The 23,249-nt window shown below is 45.3% G+C and overlaps 1 protein-coding gene across 3 annotated transcripts in view; it reads right to left on the bottom strand.

Annotated features, from left to right (window-relative positions):
* The window catches only part of LOC147422083 (thioredoxin H-type-like), a 53,479-nt gene extending 30,858 nt beyond the window's left edge, over positions 1 to 22,621 (bottom strand). The window contains exons 1-4 of one of the 3 annotated variants that reach the window (XM_086503326.1): positions 22,508 to 22,621; positions 22,229 to 22,384; positions 3,851 to 3,973; positions 3,307 to 3,588 (exon numbers count right to left, since the gene is read on the bottom strand). In XM_086503326.1, coding sequence (XP_086359452.1) covers positions 3,442 to 3,588; positions 3,851 to 3,973; positions 22,229 to 22,315 — 357 coding nt within the window. In that variant the 5' untranslated portion in view covers positions 22,316 to 22,384; positions 22,508 to 22,621 and the 3' untranslated portion in view covers positions 3,307 to 3,441. The other 2 variants (XM_086503328.1, XM_086503327.1) reach the window with 2 other exon arrangements.
* Positions 22,622 to 23,249: the final 628 nt, after the last annotated feature.

Here is a 23,249-nt window from a genome sequence, read left to right as displayed (position 1 = left end):
GAGTTTCAATGTTGAAATCATTACCCATTCTCAAACCCTTACGCTAGCCCTCATGGCCACTCTTTGCCAGAGAGAGAGAGAGAGAGAGAGAGAGAGAGAGAGAGAGAGAGAGAGAGAGAGAGGAACTTGTAGAGGGAATCTACACTCGTTGAGAGCTGTAGATTCAAGGAGTGGAGAGGGAGCATGTGGGAGGCCATCAACTACAGATGCGAAGGGTGGCCTGGAGAGGCACATAGTGTACATAGCCAAGAGCGGAAAGAGGGGGTTGGTGAGAGAGAGTAGAAGGTTGCCGAGGTTGAGAGCAAGATATTGGAGTTGGAGGAACAGGGTCACATGCTGCAATAAGTGCAATAGGAGGAATTGAAGGGACGTGAGCAACTTGGAGAGAAGGGCAAGAAGAGGTGATGCAGAGAGGTGATCTGCAGTCAATGAGAATGGCAGGAGGGAGAGGGCGAGAGAGAGAGAGAGAGAGAGAGAGAGAGAGAGAGAGAGAGAGAGAGAGAGAGGAACATGTAGGGTTTGATAAGGTTGTCGAGAGTAGAGAGGCTAAGCGGACGCTACACCAAAGGAGGGGAAGAATGAGAAAATAATGAATTGAACCGTTTTATGCTTGTGTATAGAATTTCAAGGCAAAAGAGGTTCTTTGGGGCATGAATCATTGTGTACAATTCATTTGTAGCTAGCCAAATTATTACGGTTCTTTTCAAAGGGGAGGGGGGGGGGGGGGGGGGGGGGGGGGGGGGGGGGGGGAGAGAGAGAGAGAGAGAGAGAGAGAGAGAGAGAGTTACACTAAGCTTTCGAGGCCGAAGAGGGGGTGGAAGGAGAGGGGTTGGAAAAGGAAGACTTGAAGGCCCTTGACGATCTTTCACAAGATGAGCAGGCACCCAAGAGCAACACCATGTTGAGCAAGGAGGTGTTGCAAGTCCGCATCTACTAAGCTTCTTTGTATTCAGAGGCACTCCACTCTGTCGCTCCCTCTCTCTCTCTCTCTCTCTCTCTCTCTCTCTCTCTCTCTCTCTCTTCCCAGATTCCTTCCTTCTATGTGTGCTCACTCCTTAATGCTTCCTTTGACATGGTCCCTCCGCCTTAGCTTAACACCTTTATTCCCAAAGCCGAGAAGAGGGAGATAATGCAATTTTAGCAAGGAAAAATCTATCGAAAAGCACCCATAACTCTCTATGTACCAGACCTTCGACATAGAACATAAAATTAGATATGTTTCTCTTTATGCTTAATCAATATACTACATCCCCTGTATTTATTTTAATGTGTGTTTTGTGTTTGGTAGGGAGAACATATATTCACAACACTCGACGTTTCAATTGCACAAGAGCAACTCGAGTTGTACTACACTGCAAGGTTTTTTATCTGCATCCAATTCCCCAGGACTATGTGTGCTTGCTTGGCGCAACACATTCACGCTACGGGGCAGGGCACAGCTTCCATTTCTTAAAATTTTTGGAGAGACCATAGTGCCAACTCTCCACTATACTTTTGTATGGCACTTCTGCATGACGTGCAATATATAGTTTGCAATTTCGATATGTGATGTTTCATTGCATGACATAAAGTTTAACTATTCACATTCCTTTCTTGTAGCTTGACTCAAATATCGGCTTGTAGAGTGAACAATTGAAAAGTGCCAATACAACATTGCAGGTCAGTAAAGCACTTCATTTCATATTGCAATTCATTTTAACGCTTTGTTCATTTACTTGTTTTAGAAATTTTCACATTATTTTGTTTGGTTCAGTTTACTTGGACGTTGTTTTCAGAACTATAAATTCGATGCAACTCTTTGCATACACTAGCCAATACATGTTGTGTATTAAAATAGTAAATGCATAAGTAGTGAATACATGTACTGTATTACAATAGTAAATGCACCTTGTGCATCTTTACTTTAGACCCAAACAATTAAATCCATACTATATATGTCCTCATTTGTCCCATACTAGGTGTCAATATGAAGTTCTCAAGTCTTATGAGGTTACAGTCCAAGCGCCAAGAAGCCAAGGAGCGAATTGTAACCAAGTTGAAACTAGCTCACCGTCCATATGCTAGGTCATGGTTTGAAATTACTGCACTATATAAAGATTGGAGTATGCAATGTAGCATCCTTGTTCACAATCTAGAAATGTGTCCCTCTTGCACGGCAGTAGACCTCGCATATAGCAACAAACGAGGTCGTGAGACACATGAAATAGACACTCTTGCTGCACTCACTATTGTTGGGCGCTTTAGAACACGTAAAAGTCAAATGTATATCCTTTTCACACAATGCCACCGTTGCCAAATTACTCATGCTCCTGTTTCCTTTAGTGCGCAATGCTAAATGTCAATTTGCATATGTCCTACTATCTATTATAGATGTTATATAGCGAGGCCCACCAAGCAAGACTAGTTGAAGATAAAGACATCTTTAGATCCCCACATTAGTTTTTAAGAGGGGGAAGGTGGTGCAAGAAGCCTTTACGTCCTCGATCTCCACGAATAGGCTAGGCAACGCTCGTCTTAGGTTACTTCCTATATAATTCTTTAGCCACTAGTTCCATAGTTGGCCATTCCATCAACTTCCTTGTGCGACTTTATTTGCCCGGCCTTTCTCTGGCTGACTATGTACGTGGCATATATGACAATGTCTTTTGTCGCCGAATCATTTGCAGAGTTTGTCTCTTAGAGTTATTGGGCTTGCCATCCTTTTATCCATTGTCTTCTCTCTTGTTTCTCTCATGTGCCATTGTTTCTATCCTCTTTGCTTTCACTGTTTTATTGCACACTTTTAGAGGAAGGGGGTGACACCCATGCTAGGCAATGGAGGCAAAGGACAATGCAATGGCTCTTTTTCGATTATCTCACAACCACGAAGTTTACTTATCATTATGTCGAATCATTAGCAAAAAGTGTTGCAAAAATTGTTTGCTTAACAAGAGTTTGAGTGGCTTATGTAGCCTGAGATGGAACAAGACATTCGCATGCACATGCCAATCATAAAATGGCCTATGGGGCATTCTAATTAGGCTCATGAAAAATCAAATTATGAAATAATATTAATTGTGCAAACTTTGTGCAATGCTTAGGGATTGTTCTTGAGTTCGTCTCGGAAATATGAATTTCATATCTTGATGTGGTTTGCAACTTTTCTTCATAATTGGGATTGCCTCCTTCCCCGCCTTGTAACTTCTTCCTTTTTTAATATAGATTTTGCTTATCATTATTAAAAAAAAGACTTTTCTTTATAATAAAGCAAAGACGAGAGTATGTTTGTTGAAGAGAGTATCACTTCGACAAACCAAAAGAACAAAATTTCTACACCACAAAAAATTTATATACTAGACTACCGGTTTCGAACTAGACTAGTTGTGGAAACAATGTGAAAGCTTTTCATAAACAAAATTGCATCTGATTAATTAACCAATTTTGGATCCTAATTTAAGAAGGCTAGCTGTTGGAAAAATTCTGGACATGAAATGCAAGGCGCTTCTCAAGCTCTTCTTTATTTGCCCCCACAACTCTGTCAAGCTCTTTACTGTCCTTTATGATGATAAAAGTTGGCATGGCTTGTACATTCCATTGTGCTGAAATGTCCTAAATCATTACAAGAACGCAGTAAAAGAACCACCTAAGAATGTTCCAAACATACATCATCCTCTTTTCTTAAAGAAAATCGATTTTAATGGTTTTGTAATAATTTTTAGATAATTTGGAGTAAATCCTCACAAATGACATACGGTACGGTACTGAACTCTCTCACTCTCTCTCTCTCTCTCTCTCTCTCTCTCTCTCTCTCTCTCGCGCGCGCGCGCGTGCACACACGGACACATGCATGCACACACATGAGATAAGATACCTGCATTTCATCAACATCAATCTTGAGAAATATAGTTTGGGGAAACTTTCGTGAAAGCTCACTGAAGACAGGGGCCATCATTCTACAAGGGCCACACCAACTGGCCTTAAAAGCAACGACGACCTGCAATTCAGAAAACATGTCAATTGCTTCTAACCAAGATCTCCCTAAGACGCAGAACTCCTATTGTTGCTTGACAAAAACACAAAGCTTCTAAACCAAAAACCTTACAAGGAATGGACACCATAATGTCAAAGAGTCTGTGAGCTCATTAGCTTTTGTACATTGACCCATTTCTTTAAAGATCTATATGCCAGCCGTATAGTTCAACATCACCAATAAACCAAATGTTACACATGCAGCTACCATAGAATCATACTTTAAGACATGATAAGACAACATGCTTTTGTCAAAGTGTAGACCTACGCTTAATTTGCAAAGGACTCTCTCTTTCCCTCTCTCGTGTAAAGATGCATGCATGAGAGAGTGCATGCGTGACTCAAATGTGAGCTTGAAGCCCCATAGTCTCTCTTTGCTTTGTGCAACAAAATTTCTTATCTTATGTGTGTCTTCTGGTTAGACTCTATCACGGGGACGTGGCAACTGTTAACTATGTCACGAGGACGTGGCAACTGCTAACTTTCGTTGTTGGTTTCTTTCCAAGGGGTTTTGTTTTATTTTTGAGACCCTCTTCTTGAAGTAGCAAACGGTCAGACATTGCATGGCCAATGTGAACGGTAGTTTCACCCGCAGATGGAATTCATATGGTAAGAGGATGTTTAGGCTCAGAGCAAGATCATATAGGTTTTCCCGTCGCACTTAGCAAGTTGGTGGATACTAGGAAGCGAACTCAATAAAGGCCTAAAGTCCACGTGTGACTACCAACTGAAAGTATCCGATAGTTGGGCCACATTGCATTTTTGGATGCGGTCCCAATGAGGATAGATGGTCAGAAGACTAGTGGGAGCCCAACGGAAGCATCTCCTAAAATTTAGGGAACTGCTATTTTGGGCCGAGAAATGTGTTCGCGTCATTACCTCCGGTATGACTAGGGGAACATTTTACAACTCTGCCGCAAAGTCAACTGGGCAACCGGTCAGGATATTTTTAAGCGGCGAACCCGAAACGGGAAAATGCTTGTAAATGCGCCAAGTGGCACATTTCTGTGCACTTGCCTCACAAGGGAAAAATGGGCGCTGATTTTTAAGCTGGGAGGAGGTCTCTTTTGCAGTCTGTCACAGGTTAAGAGCTATGGAGTGCTTCCTTTTCCTCTTATGTACAGTACGGTGCCAGGAGTGATGCCCTGCACGCTACGCACTGCTCTCTCTCTCTCTCCCCTACGAGCAGTATGTTATGCCCCACTAGTGGGCTTTTCATTTGACCAATGTACAGATATGTGGGTTCATGCACGATTGCCGAGGCAAGAGCCTCTTGCACAGGTACTGGATTAGCTAGCGGCTAATCCCCCACAAGTACAGGTGAATTCGGAGAGGGTTCACGCCAGAAATCTCGTCCGATTCAAAGGGCAAGTAGCCCTACAGGTGCGGGAGCTCGAGGTCTTGCTATAGATGCGACCAACACGCGAAACGGAGCCCAAAACAGGGAATTACAGCCTGCTGTGTATTTTTGCAGGTTTAGGGTTTCGGCCCTAAACGGACCCTAATACCCTCAGGACGTTCCGGGACACGAGGGAACCGCTGTACAGGTGAACTGGCGCATTTTCGGGGCAAAAAACAGAGAATTCAGCGTGCTGTACATTCTCGCCAGGTTTTGCAAAGTGTCCGTATGCGTCGGAAAAGTCACCTATTGCGTGGGGATACTGACTGTGAAGCGTCCTAGTACAGTTATGCTGCCGAAATCGGGCCAGAACAGGTGTTTCTTAGCCTAGATTATGCGGGGCAGCTTGTAGGAGATCACAGGTTTTATTCCCTCTGTTAAAGAATAAAGAAATACCGAAAGGGGCGCCAATTTTGGGGCCTACAGGTTGTCGGTGTCTGCTTGGAGCATTCTAGCTTTTGAGCCGTGTGTGTACTTAGGTGTTAATCCTCGTTATAGGTTACCTTTGCAAAGTGCTCTGTGTGTGTGTCTAAAGTAAAGAATTTCGGGTGAAAGCCAACGTCTACCGCCCTACGGGTCGGTTTCATGGTTCCGTTGCCGGGACATCAATCACTTTTTCCTAAAAGAGTGAGCCTCGATTGTTTTGGGTAAAGACATAGAGAGCAGGAACGAGGGGATTACACTATGGCCGACAAGGGGAAGGGAATTATGGAAGAGGGTTCCTCTTCAAAGGACAGGCAGGAGATTCCTATGGTTTTTGAGATTGGCGAGAGCTCACAGCCACGTCAATCTGTACCTCTTGTCAACGTGAATGTCCCTCCAATAGTACAGGGCTTTATGATTGGGCAACTTGAGGATGATGCGTTCAAGACTCAGTTAGTTGCCGCGGTGAATGTCTTTTCGCAGCTGGTGCAGAATCCGAGGTTTATGGAGTTCTTGCAAGCGCCACCAGTGCAACAGTAAAATAGGCAACCTACGCCGCATACGAAGCTTGTTGATGCTCAAGCCCAGGTACTTCATGTGGCGCAGGAGTAAAGGGAACACTCGCATGTTGCGGAGTCGGGGGCTCCAAAGGAGGTTCCTCCCGTGCTTGAACAGGTGGCTAGAACACCTATTCCAAAGGTTATGCCAGTTCAGCCCGCCACCTTTCAGAGCCAACATGCTGTCTTCAATGGACAGGGAGCTGGATACCAGGCAATGCACTCAGTTTTCCAACACCCACGATACATCCTGGGTACTTCGGGGGTGGATCAGTGCTCCAAAGTATGGCTGGTTATACGCCTAGAAGTCAGCCGTACATGCCAGGAACAGTGTTCGGGGGTATGCAAGGCATCATGCCAAACCCCATGTATGGTAGTATCGGCATGCAGCAAGGTTTCCACTGCAACCAGGGCCAGTTTGGGGTGCCACAGGGTCATTTTGGCATGGCTGGTTTTTCTAGACAACAGCCAGATATATCGCACCTCTGACACAAAATGTGAATGGCCAAGATGTGCCGATCATGCCTACTACAATGCCCATGTTGCAGACCATTCCGTATGACAACTTGGGGGCACTAGAGAAGCCGAAGGCTTACAAAGAAGGTGGTGCAGCGGTAAAGTTCAGTACCTTCAATGGTTTCGAGGATAAGACAAAGGCGCTCACTTTCCTCCAGCAGTTTGATACAGCTTATGCGGGAGGGAATTTAGAGAGGCCTCGAAGGTCAGGAAAGCTGCCACTTTCTTAAAGGACAATGCGCTTACATGGTGGACGACATTGTTAATGCAAGGACACGCACCCGCCACTTGGGTTTACTTAAAGCAATGTTTGCATTTGCTTGGCTGTCAAATGAATTTGAAGCCAACGTCATGACAGATTGGCACCAACTTACTTCAGCTTCGTGCAAGAGCTTGCTGGAGTACAATAGGAGGTTTTGTAAAGCGTTACTCTCAGTGACCTCCTACAGATTTGTGCCATTGACAGAGCAGATAGAGAAGTACTGTTGTGGGCTGCCTAAAGGGTTTCGCGATTACTGTACAAAGAACAGAGTGGCTACACTTACTCAGCTTATGGAAGTTGATAACACTGGTCTTGCCTTGTTGAAAGGAGAGGACAGTGGATTTCCGAGCAGTGACAAAGGAGGGCAGCAAAAGAAAAATTCAGCGAAGAAGCCCTTTGTGAAAACGGCTCCTGATGCGTCACAGGGGTCAAAAAAGGCCACCAAAGACAAGGATTCAGCCGAGACTTCCGAAGCACTGGCAAAGAAACAGAAAAGGAAGCCTTTTGTGCACAAGCCGCTCGAGGAAAAGAAGGTCCTAATGGCCAACAAATGCTTTATATGCGAGCAACCTAGTCACTTTTCTATCAATTGTCCACAAAGGAAAAGACCAGCTGACTCAGAGGATAAAGAAGACCAGAAAGGCAAGAAGCCTAAACCCACGGCAGGTTTAGTGCCAGACATGGTGGGTGACAGGCCCATCACAGATGCCAGTTAGTTATGCAGGGCATGGGGTAAAGTTAGGGATCAGACGACACTCATCTTCTTTGATCCAGGTGCCAAAGCCAACTTTATCTCACCAGAGTTAGCTATGAAGCTGGGCATCAGAGCTGAAGAGATGGGGTACACAGCAGAGACAGGGTTGGCATGTCCTGGCTACTCAGAGTGTGTTACTCCCATCATTGGAAAACTGCGTCTGCATATTCAGTCCTATGTGGACACTGAAGAGTTTTACATCATGCCGCTGAAAGGTTGTGACGCCATGTTGGGGATCCCGTGGATGTTCCGAGTGCATGGAGTCTTGGATGCCTACAACAAAAAGATCACTGTACAGCATAGGGGCAAAACTCACATCTTGGATGTAAAGCTTAAAGGAGTGTCAGTCCCTATTGTATCTGTTTCTGCTATCACTTCTGTAATAAAGAATCATCTTTCTAGTTACTTGATTTTTGCACGTGATGTCTCAGATAGTGATCAGTCAAATTTATCTGTGTTAGATAAAGAAAGGTCAGCATTTTTGCAAAAGTTTAGTGACTGTTTTTCTGATTCATTACCATCGCAATTGCCGCCAGAGAGACCTGAGGACCATCGGATAGATTTGGTGCCAGGGTGTAGCCCACCAAATAGACCTCCCTACAAGGTTAGTGCGGCGCAACAGAAAGAGATTATGGGCCAGGTTGAGGAGTTATTAGAGAAGGGGCTGATTCAGCCTAGTTCTTCACCCTTTTGCTCCCCAGTGCTCCTAGTGCAGAAGAAGGATGGCTCATGGCGCATGTGTATTGATTACAGTGCGTTGAATAAGAATACCATCAAGAATAGGTTCCCTATTCCTAGAATTGATGATATTCTCGGTCGTTTAGAGGGTGCTGCAATTTTCAACAGGATAGACCTTAAGAGTGGGTACCATCAGATTCGTATAAGGCAAGAGGATGTGCACAAGACTGCGTTTAGAACGACATTTGGTCTTTATGAGTTTCTAGTGATGTCGTTTGGGCTAGCAAATGCTCCTACCACGTTCAACAGAATGATGGACCGGATTTTCCGCTCGCATCAAGAGTTTGTTGGAACGTTCTTCGATGACATGATAGTGTATTCGAAGAATGAAGAGGAGCATAGGTGTCACTTGACCATTGTGTTCGAAGAGCTGCACAATCACAGGTTACTTGTCCATCCTAAGAAAAGTGAATTCTTCCTCGAAGAGATCCACTTTCTTGGCCACATAGTCTCAAAGGATAGTGTTAGAATGGATCCCGCAAAGGTCGAAGCTATCAAGACATGGCCAGACTTGAAGACTGTGCACAATGTCAGAAGCTTCTTGTGTTCCTACTATAGAAGGTTTATCAGAAATTTTGCAGAGATAGCATCGCCTCTTCACGCTTTACAAAAGAAAGAGGTCACTTTCAGATGGACCCAAAAAGAGATTTCAGCTTTTAGTCTCTTAAAGGAAAAGTTGACTTCAGATCCAGTTATTGTTTTGCCAGATCTCAGGAAGTCATTCGTGGACCAATGTGACGCGTGTGGCAGTAGCATCGGAGCAATGCTAATGCAAGATGGACAGGTAGTAGCTTATGAAAGCCGAATTTTGCAAGGGCAGAGAGGACTATGCAAGTCTATGAGAAAGAGCTCTTGCCCGTGATTCATGCGCTTTCTAGTTGGAAGCACTACCTCTTAGGTGCTGATTTTGTTGTCCAAACAAATCATCAAACCTTGCGATACTTCTTGACACATTCAAAGTTATCCGAAAAGCATATGCGATGGGCAAACATTCTTTCCATGTTCCACTTCCAGATTATGCATGTGGAAGGCAAGAAGAATGTTGTGGTTGATGCATTATCAAGAAAGCCACAAATTTCAGCTGTGTCAATTCCTTATCATCATGAGTTAGATGACATGAAGAAACAGTATACTGCTGATGAAGATTTTGCAAGGATCTTTGAACAGTTACAAGAGGGGCAACATCACGAGCACTACCTCCTCAGAGATGGTTTTATGATGATGCATGGCAGACTTTGTGTCACTAGGCCATTGTGACATAAGGTCATGGAAGAGAGTCATGTCCCACCGTATGCAAGGCATCGTGGCATTGATGCAACAGTTAAAGCGGTAGAGACGTTCTTCTATTGGCCTACCTTGAGGAGAGATGTGGATGCCTTTGAGCGAGCATACATAGTTTGCCAAAAGGTCAAGTTTGACAGGCAAAAGGCACCAGGGTTGTTACAACCATTGCCAATTCCGGATAGGCCATGGGAAAGCATTGCTATGGACTTTATCTTTGATCTTCCAAGGACGCCAACAGGGAGTGATGGTATATGGACCATTATCTGCAGGTTCAACAAGCAGGCCCATTTTATCCCTGTCAGGAACAAGATAAAATCTGACCAAATGGCACGCTTGTTCATGTACAATGTGTTTAAGTACCATGGTATGCCACAATCGATTATCAGTGATCGTGATCCTCGCATGACCAGTTTGTTCTGGAGAGGATTGTTTGAGAACATGGGCACTACGCTCAAGTTCTCGTCTTCGTTTCATCCACAAACTGATGGATAGTCAGAAGAGGCTAATTCTACTGTCTTAGATCTACTGAAATGCTATGTGTCAGATAATAAGGGCAAGTGGGAACAGTATTTGCATGTGCTTGAGTATGCGTACAATAATACGGTGCATTCGTCTGCTGGCAAAGCACCTTTCGAGATTGTTGAAGGCGGCAAAAAGGTTCCTCCCATTTTGCATACAAAGGACAAGATCTTTGAGGCAGATCGATATGGTGAGAACATGGATGAGACGTATAAGAAGATTAAAGTTGCCTTGGAGAAGACTCGGGCAAAGCACAAAAAGGCTGTTGATCGTCACCGTCGTGAATTGTTGTTATCACCTGGTGATTGGGTTCTGTTAAGGTTCGAAAAGGCAAGGTTAAAGAAGATGAAGGGCAAGGAACGGCTGTTTCCTAAGCTCAGCATGCGTTACTATGGGCCTTTTCAAGTGCTTGACAAGATCAGCGATGTGGCTTACAGGCTGAAATTGCCTAATGCGTGGAAGATTCATAATGCGTTTCATGTGAGTCTTCTAAGACCCTTCGTGGGTGATGTGCCAGAAGATATGCCAGATGAGGATCAGCCAGAAGTTGAGGAACTTGATGAGATCCTGGTACCTGAGCAAGTTTTGGCACACAAGTCCAGAAAAGTTAAAGGACAAGTTGCAAGACGCTATTTGGTGAAGTTCAAGAACTATCCGCCTATGGATGCAAAGTGGATGGAAGAGCATGAACTGTCAGAGTCACCAAATGTATTGCAGCTTTACCTTGAAGCCCTTTGGTTACAGCCTACTTATGCCCCAACCCAACGTGTGCAAAGGAGGGCTAATGATAGAGCTAGTACATCAAATGTACATGAAACCAACCTGTTCAATCCAAAAAGGGCGGTAGACTTTAAACTTAATCCTTATTTGCTTTCACCCATTTAATTTGTCGCCCACTTTGCCTGTACTTTCAAGACACAACAAAGGGGAAAGGGATACAGGCTGCTAGAATGCATCTGTATGAGAAGACCGACACCAGATTGGCCCCTAACTTAGGTGCCCCTTTCGGTATTTCTTTATTGTTTAAAAGAGGGAATAAACGCTGTGGTTCCCTACAAGCTGCCCCGCACAAGCTTGGCTGAATTTCAACTGTTCCGGCCCGATTTCGGCAGCATAATTGTACTAGGACCCTTCACAGTCAGTATTCCCACGCATTGAATGACTTTCCCGACGCATACGGGCACTTTGCAAAACCTGGCGAGAATCTGCAGCACGCTGAATTCTCTGCACCTGCGGGGGATTAGCCGCTAGCTAATCCAATACCTGTGCAAGAGGCTCTTGCCTCGGCAATCGCGCATGAACCCACAAAACTGTACATTGGTCAATTGAAAAGCCCACTAGAGGGGCATAACATACTGCCATAGGGGAGAGAGAGGGCAGTGCGTAGCATGCAGGGCATCACTCCTGGCACCGCACTGTACATAAGAGGGAAAGGAAGCACTCCATAGCTCTTAACCTGTGACAAAAATCTGCAAATGAGCTCCTCCTCCCTTCAAATTCAGCGCCACTTCTTCATGCATGAGGAAAGTGCACAGAAATGTGCCACTTGGCACATTTACAGCCTATTCCCGTTTTGGGGTTGCCGCCTAAAAATCTCCCAACCGGTTGCCCAGTTGACTTCACGGCAGAGTAAGAAAATGTTTCCCTTGTCATTCCGGAGGTAATGACGCAAACACATTTTCAGGTCCCAAAATAGCAGTTCCCTAAATTTTAGGAGATGCTGCCATTGTATCTTTCTAGGTCATCTGACCCCCTTTGTACACTGCAGCCACACCCAGAACTGAAATGTAGCCTCTGTAGCAAAGGATTCCACTTTGGCTAGTCAATGACCCCACTTTGGCTAACCATAGTCCTTGTCCAACCTTAGTGCTCTCTTGCCCTCAGGCCTAGACTCCTCTGAACAGTTCCACACTAGCTATGCAATGCAGGGCAGTTAGATTTCCCGAGGGGTGTTTCCAAAAAGTGAAAGTAAATAAATAATAAGAAAGAAATCAACAAAAAGGATACATAGTAGTCACACGCTGGTGACAGTACATATGAATTCAGTGTAATAGATGGAAATGACAAAAGTATGAAGACCTCATTAAGCCATTTGTATCTATATGTTATGACCTTTCTTGCGGATACATGCGATGATAAAAGAGTGTTAATAGCACAAGATCATCAGTGGCGTGTATTTATGGTCTGCAATCGAGGACGTTTGCGATTTCAAAAGGGGGGTATGTCACGGGGACGTGGCAACTGTTAACTATGTCACGAGGACGTGGCAACTGCTAACTTTAGTTGTTGGTTTCTTTCCAAGGGGTTTTGTTTTATTTTTGAGACCCTCTTCTTGAAGCAGCAAACAGTCGGACATTGCATGGCCAACGTGAACGGTAGTTTCACTCGCAGATGGGTAGTGGTCGGCACTGGAATTCGTATGGTAAGAGGATGTCTAGGCTCAGAGCAAGATCATATAGGTTCCCCCGTCGCACTTAGCAAGTTGGTGGATACTAGGAAGCGAACTCAATAAAGGCCCAAAGTCAAGGTGTGACTACCAATAGAAAGTATCCGATAGTTGGGCAACATTGCATTTTTTGATGCGGTCCCAATGAGGATAGATGGTCAGAAGACCAGTGGGAGCCCAACAGAAGCATCTCCTAAAATTTAGGGAACTGCTATTTTGGGCCGAGAAATGTGTTCGCGTCCTTACCTCTGGTATGACTAGGGGAACATTTTACAACTCTGCCGCAAAGTCAATTGGGCAACCGGTTAGGATATTTTTAAGCGACGAACCCAAAACGGGAAAATGCTTGTAAATGCGCCAAGTGGCACATTTCTGTGCACTTGCCTCACAAGGGAAAAATGGGCGCTGATTTTTAAGCTGGGAGGAGGCCTCTTTTGCAGTCTGTCACAAGTTAAGAGCTATGGAGTGCTTCCTTTCCCTCTTATGTATAGTGCGGTGCCAGGAGTGATGCCCCGCACGCTACGCACTGCTCTCTCTCTCCCCTACGAGCAGTATGTTATGCCCCACTAGTGGGCTTTTCATTTGACCAATGTACAATTATGTGGGTTCATGCGCGATTGCCGAGGCAAGAGCCTCTTGCACAGGTACTGGATTAGCTAGCGGCTAATCCCCCACAGGTACAGGTGAATTTGGAGAGGTTTCACGCCAGAAATCTTGTCCGATTCAAAGGGCAAGTAGCCCTACAGGTGCAGAAGCTCGAGGTCTTGCTACAGATGCGACCGGCACGCGAAACGGAGCCCAAAACAGAGAATTACAGCCTGCTGTGTATTTTTGCAGGTTTAGGGTTTCGGCCCTAAACGGACCCTAATACCCCCAAGAGGTTCGGGGACGCGAGGGGACCGCAGTACAGGTGAACTGGCGCATTTTCGGGGCAAAAAACAGAGAATTCAGAGTGCTGCAGATTCTCGCCAGGTTTTGCAAAGTGTCCGTATGCGTCGGGAAAGTTACCTATTGCGTGGGGATACTGACTCTGAAGCGTCCTAGTACAGTTATGGTGCCGAAATCGGGCCAGAACAGGTGTTTCTTAGCCTAGATTATGCGGGGCAGCTTGTAGGAGATCACAAGTTTTATTCCCTCTGTTAAAGAATAAAGAAATACCGAAAGGGGCGCCAATTTTGGGGCCTACAGGTTGTCGGTGTCTGCTCGGAGCATTCTAGCTTCCGAGCCGTGTGTGTACTTAGGTGTTAATCCTCGTTACAGGTTACCTTTACAAAGTGCTCTCTGTGTGTGTCTAAAGTAAAGAATTTCGGGTGAAAGCCAATGTCTACCGCCCTATGGGCCGGTTTCAGCCTCTCTAGTCCAAGCCCATTGATTCTCAGCGCAACAAGGAGCCGAGGAGCCAGGCCTTGCTTGCTTGGCTCGGGGTATGCAACACATGCTCTACTTGAGAGACGGGCATCGGGCATCACCATCACGCACAATGAAGCCCTGGATGAGGAAGTGGTTATTTTAGATGTCATGCTCATGTTATTTTTTATCTTTGTTGCTACAGTGTGGATTAGGATCTAGGATGATCTCAAGATGGGGTTTCTTACAAGTTGGACCCATAGCTGTTCATCCCTTGTTCCACGTGAGCCGTCTAAAAGAACAGTCGGGACAAGATGACTTGGTAATTCCTCCTGAGGAAGTCCCGAACTTGGAAGACACCACCCATTATATTCCACTTGAACCCAAATCGGTTTTGGATCAGAGGGTCTGCAAGTCTCGCAAGACTTCCTGACCCCAAATATTTGCTCAAGTGGAAGCATTGTCTTGAATCTCAAGCTACTTGGGAGTCGGTTAGATCGTTAAAAAATCGTTTTCCCTATTTTATAACTAAAGATATTGCTGAGGACAGCAATTAAAAATAAAGGGGGGAAGTGTTACGTCCCCAGACATAGGGATGGGCGCCCAAGCTATGTCCGGCGAGTGTGAATCGACCCTTCGTGTGAATGAACACACCCTTGGTTGAAGGGAGTTTCAGGAGTCCTATAAATAGAATTGAGGTCTCATTTGTAAGCCATCTGGTGTGATCACCGCACTTGGACTCTAGGCCTTGGCAGGTCTACCCACATGTGTATTGGTGTGGGCATGGTGGTATGGGACACCAACCCTTGTGGTAGAGGCTAGCCCGTTTGGCTGTAGGCTCGAGGTGCGCCGTATTCGCAAAAAGGCTGGGAAGTGAGTCTGATCTCCGCTCTTTCTATGTGAGTTTGCCATGTGTCGTGTCATGTGTGCAAGTTGGATCCGGAGAGGGACTAACAATTGCCTAATTATTAAGTGGGCAACCCACCACTTATTACAAAAGTGTGACCTGTTTAAAAACTCTGTAAAAACTTGTGAGCTGAAAACTAATGCTTACATAGCACTCCCCAAACGTCCTTGGATGCAACCTCATGCACAAATGCAATGCAGACATAGACTCCCTCGCAAGAAAGCGTTTCTTTAGTCTCGTCTGCTCAAACTTGAGTAAGACCAATTGATGACCGACTGTCAAATCCAAATTCCTTTTGTGCTTGTCCGCAACTTTTTTATGTTTTCCGTAAGAGCATGATATTGCTCTCTTGACTTGTCCATACGCAGTGTCCATATCTCCAACAAACTCATTTGCTGCAAATATCTCATCCTCAGTTAAAAGGATGACTGGAAGCAAAGGCTTACCATAAAGAATCTCAAAAGGAGCTTTCCCCGAAGACGAATGTACAATATTGTTATACGCATGCTCTACAAGAGGCAGATACTTTTCCAAGTCAGACAGTCTAACTGGCACACAAAAGTTCACCATATTTAACATTGTGGAATTGGCCATCTCACGTTGCCCCTCCGTTAAGGGATGATGCGCAGAAAAAAAAATCTTCTTCATACCAAGTTTATCAAACAAGGCACACCAAAAGTTTCCTGTCATGCGAGAAAATCGGTCACTCACAGAAGACTTGGGGCATTCCATGATGCTTGAAAATTGTGCTAGAAAAACCCTAGCCATATGTTATGTGCAACGGAAGTGATTGATGGTGAATACTCGGGATGAGTGCTCAGTGCATACTCAAGGTTCCTTTTACTTCATGAGATATGTGCAAAGACTAGAGAGAAAAGAGAGAATGATACTGTGAGTGAATGTTCTAAGAGAGAGAGAGAGAGAGAGAGAACTAACACCAAAAGAGGTCCCAAACCCCCCTCCAAGGGCCCCCTCTCTATCACTAGAGAGGTATTTGTTTTAGATTGCACAAATGCTGATACAATGATACTAGATGCTGAGATGCTGATGGGATCTTGCGGTAGATGCTTGGATTTGCGAGGCTAAGGGCTGAAATGCAAAACGCTAGGGATTATGGATGGAATCCGCAACTACGACGAGGCTATGGGCTGATCTGCTATCGACGATGGGCTGAAAACTGAAAAGCGTTGGCTGATCCGCTAGCTGAATCTGGAAACGTTGGCTGATCTGCTATGATGGACTGAATTCTGAAAACGCTAATGCTAAGCTGGATCTGTGAGACGGAGCGGCAAGGCTATGGCTGAAAACTGAAAACGTTGATGCTGATGCGCTGATCTGGTGCAAAAACGCCAGAGAGGCTTGAGGTACTGACTTGTTGTGGAGAAGTGACGCCTAGGGTCACTTATACATGGGGTAAAAGCTAAGTAGGGCAATGCCACTTAAAACCCCACGATTTCTAAAATGATGCAAAAATGCCACTTATTAATAAGTTAATAAACTATTAATAAGAGGTGATTCACATGCAGATAAATACCTAGGCTGAGTACTAATGCAATTGTATGGGAACAGTCCCCAATGCCTACACATAGCAGACATTGGCTATGCTTATGAGCAATCAAAGGGTATGCAACTAATCTAAAGTGCCTGGACATGCATGTCCTGCGTACAAGCTCACAAGGGTGCCAAAACACTTCCTAGGTTGTCCTAAACCCTAGAAATAGGAGCTACAGCTTGTCCACATGCACATAGGGTTAGATGTGCACGTGAAATCCCCCCCTTTTCAAGGTAAGGTATTGGTACCGAGCTGCTTGGCTTCTGTGTAGTCCGCCAACAACTCCGGAGAATGTGCAAAGAAATCTTCGTCGGCCCACTCTAATGCGTGGGTGCCGCAATACTTGAACTTCAAAAAGGACTGTAGTGGTTGCTTCTTTGGACTACGCCGAAAGCGATGCAGAATAATCTGCTTCGGCTCCATGTCTTCAACTTCGTCTACGATCTGAAATTCATCTTCTTCAAGAATCTCCTCTGAAGGATCTCCCAACAACTTCAACAACAATTTCATAGACGCATCTGTTACTGTGCAGGTGACTGAAAAGGGACTATGCTTCCTAAATGACTGTGAATGGAATGTAAATGAAAAATGTGACAGCGTCAAACCTTTCACCGAGTCCATGCCAAGAATGGGATCTAAACTTGACTTTTTTACCTACAACTAGCGACTTTGGCAAACCACTAAGGTATTCTTGATGGACGATCGTGCTAATGCTTTGGCTGTGACTGTGTCTTGCTAAGAAACAAACATGCAAAATACTAACATGACCTACATACAATGCTGAAACATTGTGTATTCCTCAAATGCAAACGGTCTACCTTTCCTAGAGTGCGGTTCATGCTTCTATGCTCATCCATGAGTGAATCATGCAATATGGCTTCCCTATGTGAAGGTAACACACAAAGAAGGTGACGAAAAATGCATATTGATTCTCCATGTGAACAAAAGATACTGTCTGAATGATTACTGTGGACTTCGACTCGAGAGCCAAGATATGTCCTGAGTGACGGATCGTATCTGCAATTGGTTTAGCTTTACTAGGAACCTAATCAATCAAACCACTAAATTGCTCACAAGACTAGATCCATCTAGCTTGACGGTCACTGCAAGGTGTACAGCAGCTTCAGCTATTCATGGTTTGGGACCACCAGGCGCTTCATCAACATTATGTTCTTCTCCCAAAAGATCAAACCAGCCAATGTTTTCTTCAACAGCCAGCGTTTCTGCAAATGGAGCAAAAATCTGCAGGCGTGTTTGGGATCTGTAGCTTTTTTGGACAGCAAGGCAGCATTTGCTACACAAAGGGGGAGCGTTGGGCTTCTTACCCTCGATCTTGCCTTTCGACACACGGCTTGGCATCTGGTGCCTTGCCGGTCCGTATCCTCTCCATTTCTGTCGGATTTCAACCATTAACCCCTGCTGTTTTCTCTGTTTTCAGCCCATCGTGGGTTGCTACATTGATTCCCCACCCTCCCTACAACCTCTGCACCACTCTGGACCCTGCCGGGAGCGTACGAGCACGCTGAAAATCGCTGGACAGCAGTGTTTTCATCACCTCAGTTGCGTTCTTGGGTGGACAGCAGCCTCTTGGCTTGTGTTTTTCACAGAGGATGAAGTTACCTCCTGCCACGACACCATCTGATGGTGGTCCATGCGGTCTCTCGGTGACTGCTGCAGTACACAGTAGCTTTTACATCAGTTTGATCATCTACGGGTGTACGATCCTTGGGAGATCCATTCATTCCAACCATCATTCGACGGTTCGCACTCCATAAGGGGTGGTGACTTCTGGTTTGCTATGGACACTCCTATGCACTCATCAGAGGAGTTCACACGAGATATAGCCATGCTCATGGCATATGGGATTCCGGCATTCCCAGAGAAGACACCACCATCTTTGGTGGACAGAGACTTACCACTTGACCTCGACACGTCAGATTTGCTTACACAGGAGCATCTACATGGACTTAGGGAGAGGACCTTGGATCTCTTCTTGGACAGGTTCATTGCTTGGATCTACAAACTAGAGTGGGACTTCAGTGCTTTGGACTCTCTTGGAGAGTTTACTCGCAAGATGCAGGAGATCAGGCATCCCACAACTACATCCAGAGTCACCCGGAGCTTGGCTTGGATGGTAGTGCAATTGCTCTTCTACACTCCTGATCATTTGGATTGCTACCTTCCAAGTTGCTTACACTCACCCTCGGTAACCTTACAACAGACTTATCCCCCAGACTGGGCAGTAGGACACTCCTAGCTCATTCACATTGAGAGCCACACCGAGTGTCACGAGGACGTGGCAATTGCTAACTTGAGATGTTGGTTTCTTTCCGATGATTTTTGTTTAATTTTTGGGACCCTCTTTTTGAAGTTGCGAATGACCGGACATTGTATGGCCAGTGTGAAACAATAGTTTCACACGCAGATGGGAAGTTGGTTGGCAATAGAATTCCGGTAGTAAAAGGGTGTCTAGGCTCAGTTCAAAGTCATCTAGATCCCCTCGTCGCACATAATAAGTTAGTGGATACTAGGAAATTAACTTCATAGAGGCACAGTGACAAGGTGGGGTCACCCAGAGAAAATCACCCGAGAACTGGGTTACATTGCATTTTTGGACGTGGTCCTAGTGGTGAAAGATGGTCAAATGACCAGTGAGAGTCTAATGGAAGCATCTCCTAAAATTTAGGGAACTGCTATTTTAGGCCATGAAATATGTTCGCATCATTAGCTTCAGAATGACAAGGGAAACATTTTATTACTCTGCTGCAAAGTCAACTGATGCACCAGTTGAGAGATTTTTAAGCGAGAAGCCCAATGCAGGGAAATTACATGCATGAGTGCCAAGTGGCACTTTTTGGCCAATTTACCAAGTCTGAGAGAACAAAACTCGTAACTGACTTTTTGGAGCAATTTTGGAGGCTAATAACTCTAATTTTCAGTCATTTCTCTGCATTTTTTAACTTCCCATGACTTTACCTAGGACCAAGGAGCTCATTTTCAGCATTGGAAGGCAACAGATGCGTGTTTACAAGGCTGTTTTGCTGCGTTTTCAGCGATATGCAGGTTTTGGTAGCCATGGAACTCTTCCCCTTTTGCATCTATTTGTTCACATATGCATTACAGGTCAAGCGCAAAAGAGGGAGCGCTCGATTTATGCTAGGGGGATGCTCCATTGAGAACCTTCACAGGTTAAGAGCTATTGTGTGCAAGCTTTCCCTCTCATGTACAGTGTAGGGCAAGAAGTGATGTCCTGCACACTCTACACTGCTCTCTCTCTCTCTCTCCCCCCTCCTGGTGCAGTTATGTGATGCCCCACAAGAGGGCTGACGTATGTACAATTGTGTGGTCTTATGCTTCTATGCCGAGGCAAGAGCCTCTTTGAGCAAGAACAGGAGTAGCTAATTGCTACTTCAAAAGCAGGCACCGGTGAGGGCGATAACCTCACCTTACAGGTTCATTTTAGCACTGGTTATGCGTTGTTTTTGGACTGTTTTGCAGCCGTATGGATGCCAGAAGCATTGGGAACAGTGGCCCACTGGTAGAGGACGATTCCGGGACTGTTTGGGACTGAAAACAGGGTAAAAACCAGTAAATACAACGAGCTGTAATTGCTGTTTTTGGGCTGAAAACAGAGGGTTTAAGTCCTTGGAAGTGAGTTCGAGCAAGGGGATTTGTTCAAGGCGAATTTTGGTGCAGTTATGCTGCCAAAATTTTGCCAGAACATGTGTGATCTACTTGGATACAGGTGAAGATCCCCAGGACTCTAGTTTTGTAACTTTACCCTATAAAGGAATAAAGAAATACCGAAAGGGGCGCCAGTTTTTGGGGCCTACAGGTTGTCGGCGTCTACTCGGAATATTCTAGCTTCTGAGCTGTGTGTACTTTGAAGTGTAAATTCTTGTTACAGGTTCCTTCTGCAAGGTTTCTCTATGTGTTAAAGCTTAAAGTAAAGTTTTGGGTGAAAGCCTACATCTACCGCCCTACAAGCCAATTTCACCGAATTGCAGTTTGGTGGCGTTATTGGCGCGAATTTTGTTTTGGTTGACACTGGAGGATTGGAGGCAGGAGATACAGGCAAGACAATGCAGACACATTGGTCTCGCCTTTCCTCTTCTCGGAGGATCTTCAAAGCGCAGACTGCTCAGTCTGGCATCCCTTCTTCTACAATATGATTACGGTGCAGACAGCTTGGTCTGACCACACCTCTTCTCCGAGGCCCTTCACAACGCAGTCTGTTGAGTCTGGCTTTTCCCTCATCTTGTATTACCCTACCTACTCACAGGACACCATCCGGTGGTGGTCCGTGCGGTCTCGGGGGACTGTTGCAGCTTACGGTAGCTTCTATAGTGCAGGCTGATTAGTCTGGCTTTCCTTGTTTCGGAGGACGTTTACGGCGCAGATTGCTACATCTGGCCTTCTTGGAGTTTTATATAGCTTAGCTACCTGGCCACACTGGGTTATAGGCTCATGCATTGACAGACTTCCGGTCATACTGGTGACGGTTCTTGGGCTTTCCAATTTTGTCTAGACGGTTTGACTACAGACACCACAGATCCTATTGGACAAGACACTTGCACGTCTATTGACACTCCTTTCACGACAAGGAGTTGTTTTTTACACTCAGCTCAAGACCTTCCCGCAGTATCTTCACCCTGTATATGCGGAGTACGAAGACATCGCACCAAACATCTTCATCATTTGCCTCACATCTTCAGCTTCATGCGGTTTGTTCAAAAACCAGTACTGAGAGGGGGTGTTAGATTTACACCACTCTGTTGCTTCACACAGGTCTAGGGCACTTCCTTGTACAGCTGCCACCCATAGTCTAGGTTGTACCTTGTCCGACCGCCCACTTGAGTTGGACGCCCACCTTGGGCACTCCTGTATATCGAGTCAAGAAGGTACCCATTTCACATAGTCTGACATTACATTGTACTGGTCTCATTATCTGGTAGTCATGGGGGGGTGATCGCCCCTTCTTCCCCTACACGAGCGTTTTGTGTTCTCTGTCTCTCTCTCCGCTCCTCTCTCACGCTTCCGCACACGCGCACACTCACAAAAGGCCCTAAAACATTCAGCCACAACAACATCAATCTTGGATGTGAGTCTGGCTTCTCTTTCTTCATTTCTCCTACATGATCGGTGCTTGCTGAATTTTGTTACTCTTTGACAAGTAAAAGCACTACCCTCCAAAACAGTTTATATCAGTTCTTTTTGCTCCTTATACTACAAGGAAAGCGATAGCTCCAAATGTGGCTAAAGTGAGTCCTAAATTTTCACAAGCCATGCTTTTGAGGGGAGTATGTGGTGACTTGCAAATAGCATTATGCTACCTCAACCAGACCCACATAAAATGCATTAAAATCAGGTTTTTCTTTGCTAAGTTGCCAAGAAAGGTCTACTCACACACATTCCATCAAATAGATACAGGCCACAATCCATGTCTAAGATTAACTAAAGGTGACCGATAAAGACCCTTCTCTCAAGACTATAAAAAGAGGAGTTGGAATACATACAAGCCTTTGTTGAACGGTAGCCTCCTCCAATTTGTTGTGCCAAACCTCGGAGGAGTGGCAGAGTACAACAAATCCATGGTCTGCCATCCACCTTGTGTCTCAATCCAGCATGTGTAGCTGCGACATTTGCAAAGGGATCTCCCTGCGTGCGCGGGTCTACACAGCAATTATGTGAAGTGTCAAGACTCACTCTCTCTCTCTCTCTCTCTCTCACACACACACACACACACACACTCGCTGTACGATCGAGAGAGAGAGAGAGAGAGAGAGAGAGAGAACTCTGAACGGGACAACGGCAAGCCGAGCGGTACGCCGAACACTATCGATGTTGCTGATTGTGCATGTCTATGCGGTTACACAAAATGCAGCTAAGGCTATGGGCACGCGAGGCGTAGTTATCAATTATAGATAACTATAACTATGCCCATAACTAAGCCTCTTGCATGGTCATGCAACGCTTAGTTACTCATTCAACCTCCCAACTATGCCTCGAACTTTACAAATATGCCAAAATTGACATAGTTATAAAGTGTAGGCATAGCTATTCATTTAATGCTCGTTTTTTGTGTGTGACCAAGTATGTCCCTACGATTAAAAGAAAAGAAATGAACTTGAGAATCAACATTGATTCTGTCCCAGCCAAGAAAAAAAGCACTAATGAAGGGAAAGCGAGCGAGGGGGCGATGGAGGAGGTCTGCAACAAGCAAACGGGGTCCGCCCTCTCTCTCTCTACTAAAGCGCTCTGCAGTTCTCTCTCTCTCTCTCTCTCTCTCTCTCTCTCTCTCTCTCTCTCTCTCTCTCTCTCTCTCTCTCTCTGGTGATGAGCGGAAAGAGGAACGAGGTGGGCAATGCGGTGCGAAGCAGTTGGGTGGCACCTTGCGCGAGCAGCTATTTTTTTAATATTATTAAGGCGTGCCTCTGTGAGCACTATCTGCACGAGTGCTCGGTGGCTAGAGCCATCCGTATAGGTCTTTAAAGCCAACTGCGGGAGTTCAAAACCTGCTTGCAATTGAAGTTTTAT

This window comes from Adiantum capillus-veneris, chromosome 27 (genome assembly GCF_014529385.1).
Source record: "Adiantum capillus-veneris isolate H3 chromosome 27, ASM1452938v2, whole genome shotgun sequence".
NCBI lineage: Eukaryota > Viridiplantae > Streptophyta > Polypodiopsida > Polypodiales > Pteridaceae > Adiantum > Adiantum capillus-veneris.
The sequence above is the reverse complement of the archived record's forward strand: the minus strand, read 5'-3'. Positions and strand labels throughout refer to the sequence as shown.